Raw genomic sequence first — 16,231 nt, forward strand, 5'->3', positions numbered from 1 at the left:
AAAAAAAAAAAAAATCAAACTTCAAATACTCTGTTAGGAATTTTTCTCAGCATATATTGGTATTAATTTATATGAATTTGACTGATCTACATATACAATTTAATTGTTTAACAAGAGTTCTCAATTGAATAATTGTAGTTCCAATTATTAAATTATAAACTACTGACCAAGCTTCCTTTGAGAGTCACTTGGGAGTCAAAGGTGTTCTTGAAAAAAAAAACGTTTTTTTTAAAGAATATTTTAAGGTTGAAAGACAGGAAGTCGATGGCTTCATGCCATCTAGCGGTTCTACACAGAACTGCATTCAGTGGAAACTAGATTTCTGGAGGTCTTCGATTGTTACCGTTGTCCAGAGTGATCCAGAAGTAGATGTTCTCAACACGAGCAAAAGACACAATGAAGGCAGATCCGGTGCTGTACTCCTTATAATTAGAGCCGTCCATATTAATAGAGCTAATCATTTCATTGCCTTGGATAAAGGAAAAAAAATCTGTTGTTATTGATTGGTTTGGAAGAGATAATTTCCACAGCAGGAAATAAGACATTCGATTTCCATCACAAAACTTTAACAAAACAAAAGCAAACAAATAGTTCACAAGTAAGAGTGCCTAAGAGTTAGTAAGAGTTAGCCTAATTTAACAAAACTAGCTAAAGACAAAATATTAGTTTGTAGTCCTAGATAAACTCGTATTTCTCAGATGAAAACAAATAAATTGTATTAGTGTTTTTAATATTAATGATAATAATATATTTTCCTAATAACAGATAAATTTGTATTTTTCAAATAAATTAAAATGTATTTTATAACAAGAATAAAAATAATAAATACTACAATTAGTGTATTTCCCAAATAAATGAAAATACATGTAAAAAATATAAAACATTAAATGTTTTAGTGCTTTTATAATAAGATAAATTTGTATTTTCCAAATAAAATAAACTAAAATGTATTTTATAACAAGAATAATAAATACAACAATTATAGAAGAGTATTTCCCAAACAAATGAAAATACACAAATGTAAAATAAATAAAATGTATTAGTGCACTACTACTGCTACTACTAGAAATTAAAAGAAAACTTGAATGGTTGACTTTGACAGCCAACACTACACGGTGTAAAAACGAAGGAAATAAAATATCTTCCCAAAAATGCTTTAAAAAAAAAAAAAACAACGCACTAACAGGGTTGTGCACAAAATATATTCAAGCTGAAAATGTATGTATAAAAAAGTTTTTGATTTTTACCACTAAGGCAGGACAGGCCTAGTTTGAGCGAACATAGCAGTTTTCTCTAAAAAAAGAAAGTGTCCTTGTTTTCGTAAATGTATAAAATATAAATATATTTTTGTTTTAATATTGGGACATCAATCTGTACCCTAATGTGGAAAGTGTAATTTAATTTTTGTTTTTAACGCACCAATATCTGCCCAATACAGTGTTGTTCCTTTCTCAGAAAAGGCAAGTGAAGCAGGCATCTTTGCTTTGCGCCACAGCAGCGTGCGATTGCTCCCATCCATGTGAGCGCAGTCCACCTGAGGCAGAGATTGGGCTGCCCTCCGTCCCACTGCAGTGAAGCACAGCCGGCCCGTGGGAGGGTGCAGGGCGATGGAGATGGTTCCCTCCAGCTCAGCCGGCAGCACCAGGCTGGTGTATTTCCCTCCGGGGGACGTGACGTAAAGCTGGGGGCTCTTAACACTGCTCCAGTAGAGGTTTCGGGTGACCCAGTCCACAGCGAGAGCGGTCACCAGGTCTCCTTTGAGCTGAAGCACGTGACCGATGGGTGTGAAACCAGAGCCGCTGAGTTTGAGCTGAGCTACAGACCCGCGTCCGGCGTCAGCTACGGAGATGGTGCTGTCCTTGCGGAGCAGATCGAAGTCTGAAGCTTCATTCACGGCAGGCAGAGCCAGAGCACGGTGCTCCGGCCACGTCTTCAGCCCGAATCCTGCCTGAAGGCTCTTAGTGAAGATCTGAGCAGGGGACAACGGCTTATTATTGAGGGATTAGTAAAAGTGAAGCTTAATCGATGGCATTTTGGAAAAAAAAAATCCTTCATTTATCAAAATAAAATAAAATAAAATAAAATAAAATTGAATAATTGTTCACACATTATACATATTTACGCTTCACAGCAAGTATCTTAATTTTTACAGATTGGCCACACTTACTTCCATTCCAGGTGACTCAATGTAACCCATTTATTTTTTCTTATTTTTTGCAAAATAAATAAATAAAATTACAAAAAGAAAATAATAAAAATAAATTTGACTATTATTAAAAAAAAAAAATCCTGTATAAATTAGATTTTTAAAATAATTTAAAAACCATTTTTTAATCTATTTTATCATTTTATTTTAGGAATTTGGTGTATTTGAGTGAAAGAATATTCAGTTATTCAATGATGGAAAAAATATAAATAAAAGTGTTTAAATATAATTTAATTGCTCTAATTAGCATTTAATAAAAATTATATTAATTATACATATTAAATAATTTAGAAGTGATTTATAATATAAGTATATATATATATTTTTTTTTTGTAATAAAATTATGAATACAATTATAAATAACACATTTATACAGAAAAAATATAAAATTTACAATTGCAAATAATTCCATTTAATTAAACATTAATGTAATTATAAATATAATGTAATAAACTGAATTATAATTTAATTAGAACATAATTCGTTTGTTAGTTACCAATTTATAAATAAACAAATTTGGCTGTTGGTTAACTAGGCGATACCTAAATAACCAAAAATTATGCAATAATGAATTAATGAAATATTACACATTATTGCACTGATAAATTATTCACAGTAAGACTAGGAATCGGCATACAAGTAAATAAGGTCAATTTTGATTTCATGTTGAATTTAAAACCAGCAAAAAGGTATTAAGAATATACAGTGTAATTCCAAAGGTTTTACTCTACAATCACGGAAAGCTATTAAATCATTCTTCAGGAGTGGAGCACCTGTGTAATCATGGTAGGAGACAGCAGCATGAGGAAAGAAGAGGAGGAATCCACAGGTGTGGCGCAGGTGAATCCGTCCGCAGCTAAGAGAAGCCCTGCCTGGCAGCGACAGACCGCTTTGAGCCCCGGAGCCAGCAAACACACGTGAGAACATCTGAGCTTCTCACACGGGCCAGACACATTGGGCTGCAAAAGAGGGTGGACAACCTAGAACAGAACAGAGAGGGGAAACACTCAGTAACACAAGATATATTGATGTAGAAGACGACCGTGATGACATTTAGTAACGTGTACAGCATGTATTCTCACTTTGAGGTCGAACGGCTGCCCGGGTCTCTTGAGAAGAACTTTGCGGTTCTTGCCAGTCAGTTTATTGGCACCTTGAACGGATCTTCTGCGAGTGTCAGACCAGTAGACCATGTCATTAAACACAGCCACAGAGAAAAGCCTGGGCATCTCCGACAGCTGCAGCAACTGAAAAACAAAACACAAAGTGATTAAAAAATTGAGATTGTGCCATTTATTGTTTGTACAGTACAGTAGCATTTCATATTACCCTTATGTTTTCTCCATCCAGCGTCGCCGAGCCTATACACCGGAGCTTCTCGTCAGTCCAGTACAGTCTGTCAGTCAATATGTCCACCGTCACGCTGACAGGCCGCTCGAGACCACGGCTGACCACCACCTCCCTGTCCGAGCCGTCCATGCCAGAGCGCTCGATCTGTGCCTGACCTCCAATCTCGGACCAGAACATTATCCTGCAGACAGTATCTGGAAACATTCATCTGCATCCATACACTGAGACTGAAAACTCATGTAATAGCGCCAACTCATGGAGGGGCTTCTTACCCCTTCTGAGGCAGCAGCACAAGCGAACGAGGCTGATGCAAATCCTTATCCACAACTGTTATGTAGTTTTGTGCCTCTACAATACTGCTGGTCAATCTCACAGCTAGAATCTGCCCAGCAACACCATCCACCCAGTAAAGGTTCCTTCCCATCCAGTCAATAGCAATGGAGTCAGATTTCACACCTGAACGTGCAAAATTGTTTTGGTTAGAGCAGGGATTCCCAAACTTTTTTGTAAGCCGAAGACTTTGGCCTAAAATACTTTCCATATTTTTTGGAATATAATTAGCATTTCTTTTTTAAACCTATATTCCAAAACAACTTACAAAATGAATTTAACATCAAGCAAATGTTATTTATAATGGAGGCCACTATAACTTGTTCGTTTTATACTTCACTCCACAACCTTTACAATTAAAAAAACCAAACAAAAACAAAAAACACTTTAAACTGAATGGTATTAATAACAGAACAGGACTGAAAAATAAGTTTATACAGGGTTCGTACACATTTTTACCAATACATTTCCATGACTTTTGAGACAATATTCATGACCTAAATGTTCCATTATTTTACAATAAGAATAAAAATCTGTTAAAATTATCATAGCATATGTTAACTAAAGTGAATGACTATTAATGCTACTCGTTTGCTTTCTTGTTTTAGTAATAAGTACAAGCTGCAACTGCGCCAGACGTTACTCCACATTTCACATATCACATCACTGAATATTATCATTTATTTAACTGTGTGGCCAGGATGGCCATTTTGGTGTAATTTTGTGTGTATTTTTGCTGCTTAAATGCAACAAGCTGCGCTTTAGAGCCCTGCATTTCAGCCCGAGCCCAACGGCCCCAACTTATTTATGGCTTCGCTCAGTCTGTAGGTTTGATTATTTACTCATCAACCCTACATGCTATAGGCTATTGAATAAATGTGTGATGTCCATTATTTTAAAGTCAAAAGCTGCGGGAATGAGTAAAACTATGCGATATAGCCTATGCGCAATCCCGCACCGAAATTCAGGACCTGATTAAACAAAATTCTATTATGCTGAATCACTCACGCGGTTTTCAAATGACTGATTTGATCAGTCTGTGTGGACTGGACTCAGTCTGTAGGTTTGATTATTTACTCATCAACCCTACATGCTATAGGCTATTGAATAAATGTGTGATGTCCATTATTTTAAAGTCAAAAGCTGCGGGAATGAGTAAAACTATGCGATATAGCCTATGCGCAATCCCGCACCGAAATCCAGGACCTGATTAAACACAATTCTATTATACAGAGTGTTGTGAAATAGATTTCAATGACTTTTCCAAAACTTTCTGGGGTTATTTATTTTTCCAAAACTTTTCCAAGCCTGAAAATTGGGGTTTTAAAATTCCATGACTTTTCCAGGTTTTTCATGACCGTACGAACCCCGTTTATAGTATGCTTGTAAACCTTAACATTTTATTTACTGGTATTTTACATTATTTCTGAATGTAATAATGTGACATAAATAAATAATGATGAGTTGCATCAGTATATCAATGCAATGACCTGGTGCTTACAGTCAGGAGTGATTTATTTTTCAGAAAATATGGTGTTTAAGGACCTGAAATTTTAGGGCAATATTTAAAAAATGTAGCATTCACATATAATGTTGACAGTTGTCTGATGTCAGTTAATTTCTTTTTTCTGTAAAATGTTTTTATTTTCAAATTATTTTAACTTCACATTTGAGCCTTAATTTTTTGTTTATTTATTAATTTGTTTGACCCAGCAGAATCATATTTCAATGTGTCACATTTGATGTGTTCCAATCATTCCATCACCAAAAAAAAAAAAAAAAAAAAAGTTACAATAGAATCAATTTCATATATATATAGGCTGCTGCAAATTTTTATATGGATGAACAGAAGTTTTTCAGTCTGGTTCTCAGGAGAGCACCTGGAGATTTGGTTTGGTAAATATATATATATAATAAATCTAGCTATAAAAAATAAAATTATTAATAATAGTTCTTTAGAATGAAAGTGTAATACATTTTTTTGTAAATTGAGTTTTAAATAAAAATACTGTACTATAAAATAATTGTATCTACTTTTATTTATGTATGGATTTATTTATTTATTTTTACCTTTGACAATAGTTCCAATGTTGTCCTTTATTCCGTGGAAGGCATATTTGATGCTCTCTTCCTCCAGACTGACCCAGTATACCCTCTGCTCTCTCCGGTCGTAGTCCAGAGAGAAGATGGCCTTCCGCCCCGGTGCGATGAGAGCTTGAATACTGGAGCTTCGCAGACCCAAATTTAACAGCTCATACTGTTCAGAGATCAAAAGACTGGGTTCCTCTGCACAAACAACATGACTTAATCATAAGAACAATAATATTAATAGAGAATAATAATAGTAAGACTAAAAATACTATTGGATTGCAAGTACATATTGTCTATGTACATTTCCACTATTTTCAGCATCTCCTGTGCACCCATTTGTGCAATTATTTTAATTAATTTTAAATATATATATATTTTTTGTACCATTTCAGATGAGACCATCCCTTAAAGGCATGTAAAAGTGTAAAGTGTGGTTGGTCACTTTCAAAAAATAAAAAAAATAAAAAAATAAAATAAATAAAAAAGTACTTCCTGGTAATACTTGAATAGAAACATCAGCAAAGTGGATCAGACTTTGCAGTGATAATCAAAAGTTTGGCTACACGAGGCTAGCTAGCTGCTATAGATTGATACCTGCTGTCTTGCAGCTATGGCCATCTGGCTCCAGTATAAATTCAGGGTCACATTGACACAGGTAAGAGCCCAGCGTGTTGAGGCATTTATGACTGCAGGCAGCGGGCTGAATCTCTTTACATTCATTTATGTCGTTGCAGGTTAAACCGTCAGACTGAAGCCTGAAGCCAGTCTTACAGCCACATCTCTGGAAACACAACAGAATTTAACAGATTTTTGCAAGATTTAGTGGAACGCAAACAGCTAAAATATACATTTGGTTTGATTTATGATTTGTGTTTTGGATAATTCATGCATAATACAATGGGTATTATAAAGCTTTTCTATAAAGCAATAAATGAATGTTTAACCGCTCCATGTGGAGTGTTGATGCAGTAGTGCTGGCATGATGGGCGGCTGGGACTGGAGCAGTTGTTCTTTAGACACCCCAGACCCTCATCAGAACCGTCTGCACAGTCAGATGCCTTGTTGCACACCAGATCTGGGTCCACACACTCCCCACTTCCACACTGGAACAAGTGTGTCGGGCATTTCACCTGACCACCTACAAAACAAGCAATTTTTACATTTTAGTATTATTGAACAGATTCTGGTATGGAGTTAGGAATTGATTTCAAATGTCCACTCACATCCAGATTCATCACTCTCATCTTTACAGTCCTTTACACCATCACACCTCCAGTTCGTTGCAATGCATTGAGTTTTAGATACACACGACCACTGGAACTCTCTACACTTCAGTGGAGTCACCTTGCAGTTCTAAACCGGAAGAGAAGAGGTTGTATGGTGCAGATGGATACCTTGCAATCATGTTGAACCTTCTGAATACATGTCTACTTGCACGTCTACTTTGTTTGAAATACACTTGTATTAGAGGCACTACACAAAAAAAACAACCATACCACACAAAGGACTACAAACATAACACAAACACCACCAACAAACACCAAACAATACACCACAGGCACCAAGCAAAACTCCACCAACACAAAAAAAACCCCCCACCACAGCACACCCCAAAACACCAATAACACACCACAAACACAAACAAAAACACCACAAACTACACCACACACACACACAAATATCCACAAACACTACACGCACCAAACAAACACCACAGAACACTAACACCACCAACACACCAAAAACCACACACAAAAAAAAAAAACACCACAAACACATGCATCAAAAAAAAAACCCCAAGCAAAACCACCACGTCCACCAAACAAACACCACAGAACACTAACACCACCAACACACCAAAAACCACACACAAAAAAAAAAAACACCACAAACACATGCATCAAACAAAACACCACAAGCAAAAACACCACGTGCACCAAACAAACACCACAAAACACCACACGCATCAAAAACACCAAACAAAACACCGCCACGAACACCAAAAACCATCACACTGCATACAAACAATATACACACATCAAACACCAAATAAAACACCAACACCACACCAGAAACACCAAACAAAAACACCACAAACAACAGAAACCATGACACTGCAAAATCAATACACACAAACAAAAACAAAACACCACAAACAAAACACCAATAACACACCGCAAGCACCAAACAAAAACACCACAAACAAACAATACACCCCACACAAACAAAACACCAATCAAAATACTACAAACACAAATATAACTGATAAATACCACATACGAACAAACAAAATGCCACAAACAACAAAAAAACTACACACAACAAAAGCAGTAGGTTCTCTTAGAACAAGATCACTGGATCAGTGCAGTTCCTCACCCTCTCATCAGACCCATCACTGCAGTCCTGGTCTCCATCACAGAGCCATTCGTTCAGCAGACACTCGTGCGTGTGGGGGCAGCGCTGCTCCACAGGACAGTGTGGAGGCTGAGGACAGCCCTTCTCATCCGAGTGATCACGACAGTCAGCATACCCATCACAGCGGAGAGCCAAAGCCACACACTGACCGTTACTGCACTGGAACCAGTCATCGGAACAGGGCTCTACAACTGCAGGATGAATAAAGTCCACATGCAAGTAAAACGGTCCAAACTGAACTAAGTAAAGTGTTAAAAAGATGATAATGTCTGAAGTATTGATTCGAACCAGATGATTCCCATTTGAAAAGGTACACTATTCAGTTAACAGATCACCAGTTGCAAAAACAAGCCTTTTGTCCGAGCAGACACCATTTTTTTCCCCCACATGAACAAAAACACTGGAATCCTACATAGCATGTCAGAATGTTCCATTTGAGTAATGATCAGTTGGAAACATGCATGTTTCATACAAAATCATACAAGATTGTTCTATAAATAGATTTTCATGAGAATTAAAATTATTATTTTCCTCAGATTTTGATGCCAAAGAAATTGATAAAAATTGTGAAAAATGGTGAACAGCATTGAATAAACAAACAAATGGACATAAATGGTGATAAAGGAAAAAAAAATGACAGTAATGAAATTGTGAAAAAATAGAGATAAATATTCAAGAAGAATAATGAAATAATGTCATGAAATGGTGAAAAATATAATGAACAGAAATATATGGAGAACAAACAAAGTTTCCCCTTTTACCTAACCAAAAAAGAAAGTGATGAAAAATGGTCATGCATAAAAGGACATACTATCACACCAAAATTATAAATTCGTCTAACCCTCGCATGCTCTTTAAAACATTTTCCTCCCTTCTTTGTCCTCCTCCTCCCCCTGCTTCATCAACTCTAACAGCTAAGGCTGCACGATTATGACAAAAATCATAATTGTCGATTATTCCCTTGAAATTGTAATTGCGATTATTAATTACAATTATCACAATTTACATTGAATGATGTTTATACCATTGTTTGATGCAACTGCATGCCCTACTAACAGCTGACGACTTTGCCATGTTCTTAATTGATAAAATTAAAACCATCAGTGCACAATTCTCCACACCACAAACGGTCAAGCACATCTTACCAGCAAACATACACTCGTTCACATCGTTCTCCCAACTTTCTGAGACACAAATCTCCAAATGCATCCTTTCTAATCATCCTACTACTTGTACGCTTGATCCTATTCCATCTCATCTCCTTCAAGCCATTTCTCCTGCAATTGTCCCTGCACTCACTCACATCATTAACATCCCTTCACATTGGTGTTTTTCCCTCAGCATTTAAGCAGGCTCTTATAACCCCACTACTTAAGAAACCCACTCTTAATCCAACTCTTTTAGAGAACTACAGACCGGTTTCCCTTCATTTCATTGCAAAAACACTTGAACAAGCTTCTGTTCAACCAAGTCTCTGCCTTTCTCACACAGAACAACATCCTGGACAGCAACCAGTCTGGTTTCAGAAGTGGATTTTCATTCTAAACTGCCTTGCTCTCAGTTGTTGAAGCCCTAAGACTGGCAAGAGCGGATTCCAAATCTTCAATACTTATCTTGCTGGATCCGTCCGCTGCTCTTGACATGGTTAACCACAAGATCCTCCCGTCAACCCTATTGGAAAATGGCATCTCAGGAACCGCACCAGGGCTCAGTTCTTGGACCACTTCTTTTCCCTGTCTAAATGGCATCACTAGGTTCTGTCATTCAGAAACATGGCTTTTCATATCACTGCTATGCTGATGACACTCAACTCTACCTCTCATTCCATCCTGATGATCCGACGATAGCTACTCGCATCTCAGCTTGTCTAACAGACATTTCTTGCTGGATGAAGGACCATCACCTTCAACTCAACCTCGCCAAGACAGAACTGCTTGTGTTTCCAACCAGGGCTGTCAAAATGGCTGAAAAACTAAATTTGAATTTTGTACTTAAATATTATCAAAATTCGAATTATATTCTAATTTAATATGCATAATTTCAGTTAGGGGGAAGAAAAGCATTTGGCTTCTCTCCTGAGGCCACAAGAGGGCGCATCAAGCAAAACATAAGATAACATGACTATGTGTGAAAAAAGTGCATAATGTTTAAAATAATGTTTATAAACTAATTATAAGTTGCTTAAACAACTATAAACAAAACAGCATAATGTATGCATGCATAGTTTAATACAAAGGGCCGAAAGCCAATTACACAGTATATTTTTCATTTAAAAACACGAGTTGCAGTGGGATGGGCAAAAAGCACCTGCTAAATGACTAAATGTAAATGTAATGTACATAAAAAAACAGAAATTGCGATAAAATAAATGGTGATAAAATAATAAATCATTAACACTCTGCTCATTTCATGAATGATGCCATTTCAACAGCCTGCATTTCCATAAGATATTTTGTATTCTAACCCAAGTCAATTTTTCTGGAATTAAACTGAATTACCGTTTACTGCCTTGTTCAAGGGCAAAGTCTTGATGGATCAAGACGATCTAATGGCGCTTTTCCACTGCGTGGTACGACTTGGCTTGGTACGGCTCAGTACGGCACGGTTCGGCTCGGCACGGTTTGCGTTTCCACTGCAGATCAGTACCGCTTTAGAGTGGGTGGGATTATTCACATGTCGTTATAGTTGCGCCGCCTCTACTACCACGACTCCTAAAAAAAAAATTTTCATTCCGCATCGCCCCATCAAGCTCTCACTGGATCCGCTCCTCTGCTATCAACGAGAGGAACGTCTGTTCTTCCGCAACAGACAAAACTTTTTGGTTGTTAAAAAAAAAAGGTGCGCTCTTTCAAAACAGTTGCATTCAATCCTTTGCTGGCTGTGCTGATTTAAATCTAGCGGCTCTTTTGTGTTTGTGTCGCAAGTTCAGTGACGCAGGTAGTGACGATTCTCTCCGGCCAATCCGTGATCAGCAGAGTTTACACGTCACGTTTTGGTAATGGTACGGTTCACTTGGAACCCCAACCGAAGTGGTACTAAAAAAAAAGTACCAGGTACCAGATACTCTACCCAGTGGAAAACCCCCCAAAAGTGAACCGTACCGAGCTGTACCGTACCATGCAGTGGAAAAGCGCCATAATACTCATCAGTACCTGAGTCTTTGAGATGGAACCCAGATCCTTATCCATTAACTTGCTACCATAAACACTTCATGCCATTGACCTACCACAGTTGACTTCATCAGTGCCATCCGCACAGTCTCTCTCTCCGTCACAGAGGAAGGTTTCAGGAACGCAGCGGGTTTTGTTGTCACACGGGTGCCTGCACTCCTCTGAGAGCTTCATACAGTTGATTTCATCTGATCGGTCCTGACACTGAGGTGTGCCGTCACACACAAGCTTCATGTCTATACACTTTCTGCCGTGAGCGCATTGGAACTGGCCTAGAAGGTTGAATTAATAAAATATATAAATTTGTCCAGTTTAATTCCTCATCAAATAAGGATAAATTGTATTTCTATTGTACCTTTTTTACATTTACGTTCACAGTTCCTCTCATCAGACCCATCTTTGCAATCTTTCTCCCCATCACACACATGGCTGTACAGGACACACTCTTTCCCATCACTACAAGGTTTGGATCCCAAGGAACATTTCAGAGGTAATGCAGCACTTGCGACCACACGACCAGTGTCTAAAGTTGAAAAAAAAAAAAAAAGAAAAGAAAAAAAAAATCGATTGGAAAGTTGCAATTAAACAAATAGTTCCCCAAAAATTTAAATCATACAACTCTCAACTCATTTCACTCACTAAAAAAAATAAAAAATAAAATAAAAGGTATTTATGCATGCACACGGACTTACAGCAGTTTTTCTCATCTGAACCGTCTCTACAGTCTGGTTTTCTGTCACAAAGCTGCTGGCTAGTCAGACACACCCTCTTCTGGTCACAAAGCAAAGCACAGGTGGGGCACTGTTTCTCATCCGACCCATCAGCACAGTGTGGCTGGCCGTCGCACACCAGGGCTCGCTCAACACACTTCCGTCTGTCCTTGCACAGAAACTGGCCTGATTGGAGTACAGAGTCATCATTTCGGAATTGACTTTTAAATATAACATTTAAGAAAAGGAAAAATTCCATCTGTTACCTGGATCTGGACATGAATATATGCAAAACTGCTCATCAGCTCCACTGGGACAGTCAGCCTTTCCATCACACAGCTGGGACTGTGAGATGCATTTTGAGGTTTCATGACAAAACACAGAAGGGCTAAAGCAGACTGGCTGGTCTGTGATGGACGGGCTAGTAGTAGGAGCTACAAAACAAATCAATGAGTACAGTTAACGTCTTAGCCTTTATTTTCTTTTATAAATGTAAATTCTTTAAAAAAAAAAAAAACTAAATTAAATACATTTTTTAAATATATCAAGGGATTTCCTTTATCATAAAATCAGACATATCATCCTATAAAGATTAAAAGTTCTTTTACCTCAGATTTTCATGCCAAAAAATAAAAAAAGTTTAATAAATAAATTGTATGTCTATCGCATATATACAGTGGGTACGGAAAGTATTCAGACCCCCTTAAATTTTTCACTCTGTTATATTGCAGCCATTTGCTAAAATCATTTAAGTTAATTTTTTTTCCTCATTAATGTACACACAGCACCCCATATTGACAGAAAAACACAGAATTGTTGACATTTTTGCAGTTTTATTAAAAAAGAAAAACTGAAATATCACATGGTCCTAAGTATTCAGACCCTTTGCTGTGACACTCATATATTTAACTCAGGTGCTGTCCATTTCTTCTGATCATCCTTGAGATGGTTCTACACCTTCATTTGAGTCCAGCTGTGTTTGATTATACTGATTGGACTTGATTAGGAAAGCCACACACCTGTCTATATAAGACCTTACAGCTCACAGTGCATGTCAGAGCAAATGAGAATCATGAGGTCAAAGGAACTGCCTGAAGAGCTCAGAGACAGAATTGTGGCAAGGCACAGATCTGGCCAAGGTTACAAAAAAATTTCTGCTGCACTTAAGGTTCCTAAACACACACACACACACACACATATATATATATGAGGAATTTCCTTTATATATAAAAAAATAAAAAAAGGAGTTTGTCCTTTTTTTTAATTATATGGTGATAAAATGGTAAAATAAACTGTGAAAAAGAATAAAAAGTTAATGTGATAAATTTCTAAACAAATAGTGAATAAATAAATGGTGATAAATACATTTTACATAACTTAAAAAATAGAATTTATAGTAACTAAAAAAAAAAAAAAATTAAAACTTAGGTTCGGTATTTAATTTCCATAATCAAGGAGTTAAAACACTTACCACAGTTGGCTTCATCAGTGGCATCCACACAGTCTTTCTCTCCGTCACAGAGGAAGCTCTCTGGGATGCAGCGAGTTTTATTATCACACTGATGTTTGCATTCGTGTGAGCGACTGAAACAGTCCAGTTCATCAGAGCGATCCTGACACTGCGGTGTGCCGTCACACACCTGCTTTCTGTCAATACACATCCTCCCATGAGCGCACTGGAACTGATCTGTGAAGAAACATTGTCAGTGACACTTGTTTGAGTTACAGAAGACAGTCAGGGATCAGTTACATGAGTTTTACCTGCTTTACACTGATATTCACAGTCCTGTTCATCTGATCCATCTTTACAGTCCATCTCTCCATCACACACATGACTGTACAGCACACACTCACGTCCGTCCTTACAGGGTTTAGAGCCCACACGACACCTGAATGGTGCTGAGACAGTTTCAGAAGCAGTGGGACATCCCACCTCATCTGACCCGTCAATGCAGTGAGAGCGGCCATCACACACCAGATCCCTCTCCACACACTTCTTCCTGTCCTTACACAGGAAGTCACCTATAAGAAAAGAAAAAAAAATAATTGCGACTACACATGCTTTAATATAGCCATATTTTGTACAATTAAGGAAGTAAACTGAGTACCTGTGTTTGGACATCTGTCTAAGCAAAACGTTTCATCATATCCATCAGGACAGTCTCTCTTGCCATCACAGAGCATGGTGTGAGGGATGCACAGCGACCCGTCACGACACAACACAGCAGGACTCTCACACTTCACCACCTTTGTGGGGTACCCTGAAGACAAAACCATTAAAATTGATTATTTTAATTAAAGGGGTCATATGATGTTGCTAAAAAGAACATTATTTTGTGTATTTGGTGTAATGAAATGTGTTTATGTGGTTTAAGGTTAAAAAACACATTATTTTCCACATACTGTACATTATTGTTTCTCCTCTATGTCCCGCCTTTCTGAAACGCGTCGATTTTTACAAAGCTCATCGGTCTGAAAAGCGAGGTGTGCTGTGATTGGCCAGCTATCCAGTGCGTTGTGATTGGCCGAATACCTCAAGCATGTGACGGAAATGTTACGCCCCTCCATTACTGTGATGCCGTGTCCGGCCGGAGCGACAAGACAAAAACATGAAAACCCATTATAAACGAGGCATTTGTTGCATCCAGTGGGGACATAATTATGGATTATGACTTATACTGTCTTTTTACGCGTTGCGTTGCATAACGAAGCACACAGCGCCTTCACGACATGGCGGCGGCGGCAACAACAATACTACAGCGAGAATAAAAGTTACGCTTTCTTTATTTGCGTGAACATTTGGGCGGTGTTATGCAAATCTTCCCACATAGTGATGTAGATATGTGGGGGCGTGTTAGAACGAGCCGTTTTAGGTAGGCGTGGCTGACTCTTAACTTTTATAAAGAATATCTCTTTGGATTTGAGACTTTAGTCTTTGCAACTTTACAGATCTTCTTTATGCACCAAGAGCTTGTAACACTCCAAAGAGAAAGGAAAAATTGAAATCGCATCATATGACCCCTTTAAATTCGTAAGCTCAAATCACATATAGCACAGAAGGAACGATTCCCACCGCAGTCAGACTCATCAGTGCCGTCCACACAGTCTTTCTCTCCGTCACACAGGAAGTTTTCTGGGATGCAGCGGGTTTTGTTGTCACAGCGATGGCTGCAGCTCTTGCTGCGAATGAAGCAGTCCCTCTCATCAGAAAAATCCTGACATTGTGGTTTGCCATCGCACAATAGTTTTGAGTCTATGCATTTTCTCCCATGGGCACACTGAAATTCCCCTGAGGAACAACAAAACCACCAAGTCAGAGATTTTAAATCAGTAATAAACAGGACACAGTTTTTACCAAGTCTCTCCTCATAAATATCATATGAAAGGTATAACTTCAGTGCCACTGTGATGAAACAATTGTAAATAAAGAAATAATATAAATACACAAATAAGAAACTAAAGAATATAAACAAATCAACAGATAGCAAGAAAACAAATAGATAAACATTTCATAAACATTATAGATATATATATAAAAATAAAGACAAATACATATGAATATAAATACAGAAATAAGTACAAATAAAATAAACACCTCAAACAACTTACACTATTATTACTTACACATAAAATTATCCTTTTGATTATGAAGTGTTTGTTTGTCTGTATAAAATGATCTCCGGCTAAACTACCTGCTTTACAATTAAAAACGCAGTCAGCTTCGTCCGATCCATCTTTACAGTCCATCTCTCCATCACACACATGACTGTACAGCACACACTCACGTCCGTCCTTACAGGGTTTAGAGCCCACACGACACTTTAACAGCACTGTGGTTGAAGTTTTAGGTGCTGTAGTGGCACATCCCATCTCATCCGAACGGTCAAGGCAGTGAGAACGACCATCACACACCAGATCCCTCTTAACACACTTTGTCCTGTCTTTACACATGAAATCAC

At 37.7% G+C, this 16,231-nt stretch overlaps 1 protein-coding gene across 3 annotated transcripts in view; it reads right to left on the minus strand.

Annotated features, from left to right (window-relative positions):
- The window catches only part of LOC107667258 (low-density lipoprotein receptor-related protein 1B), a 42,776-nt gene that overhangs the window by 5,563 nt on the left and 20,982 nt on the right, over positions 1 to 16,231 (minus strand). For all 3 annotated transcript variants that reach the window (XM_016458881.1, XM_016458880.1, XM_016458882.1), the window contains 20 exons: positions 15,965 to 16,231; positions 15,346 to 15,561; positions 14,381 to 14,533; positions 14,034 to 14,294; positions 13,744 to 13,959; positions 12,539 to 12,706; positions 12,255 to 12,458; positions 11,918 to 12,085; positions 11,619 to 11,834; positions 8,354 to 8,583; positions 7,201 to 7,330; positions 6,922 to 7,115; positions 6,572 to 6,758; positions 5,957 to 6,172; positions 3,829 to 4,012; positions 3,536 to 3,737; positions 3,289 to 3,453; positions 2,980 to 3,186; positions 1,420 to 1,969; positions 344 to 469 (listed from right to left, as the gene is read on the minus strand). In XM_016458881.1, the coding sequence (XP_016314367.1) occupies positions 344 to 469; positions 1,420 to 1,969; positions 2,980 to 3,186; positions 3,289 to 3,453; positions 3,536 to 3,737; positions 3,829 to 4,012; positions 5,957 to 6,172; positions 6,572 to 6,758; positions 6,922 to 7,115; positions 7,201 to 7,330; positions 8,354 to 8,583; positions 11,619 to 11,834; positions 11,918 to 12,085; positions 12,255 to 12,458; positions 12,539 to 12,706; positions 13,744 to 13,959; positions 14,034 to 14,294; positions 14,381 to 14,533; positions 15,346 to 15,561; positions 15,965 to 16,231 (4,260 nt within the window). The remainder of the gene's footprint in view (positions 1 to 343; positions 470 to 1,419; positions 1,970 to 2,979; positions 3,187 to 3,288; positions 3,454 to 3,535; positions 3,738 to 3,828; positions 4,013 to 5,956; positions 6,173 to 6,571; positions 6,759 to 6,921; positions 7,116 to 7,200; positions 7,331 to 8,353; positions 8,584 to 11,618; positions 11,835 to 11,917; positions 12,086 to 12,254; positions 12,459 to 12,538; positions 12,707 to 13,743; positions 13,960 to 14,033; positions 14,295 to 14,380; positions 14,534 to 15,345; positions 15,562 to 15,964) is intronic.

Source organism: Sinocyclocheilus anshuiensis, unplaced genomic scaffold (genome assembly GCF_001515605.1).
Source record: "Sinocyclocheilus anshuiensis isolate Anshui unplaced genomic scaffold, SAMN03320099.WGS_v1.1 scaffold952, whole genome shotgun sequence".
Classification (NCBI taxonomy): domain Eukaryota; kingdom Metazoa; phylum Chordata; class Actinopteri; order Cypriniformes; family Cyprinidae; genus Sinocyclocheilus; species Sinocyclocheilus anshuiensis.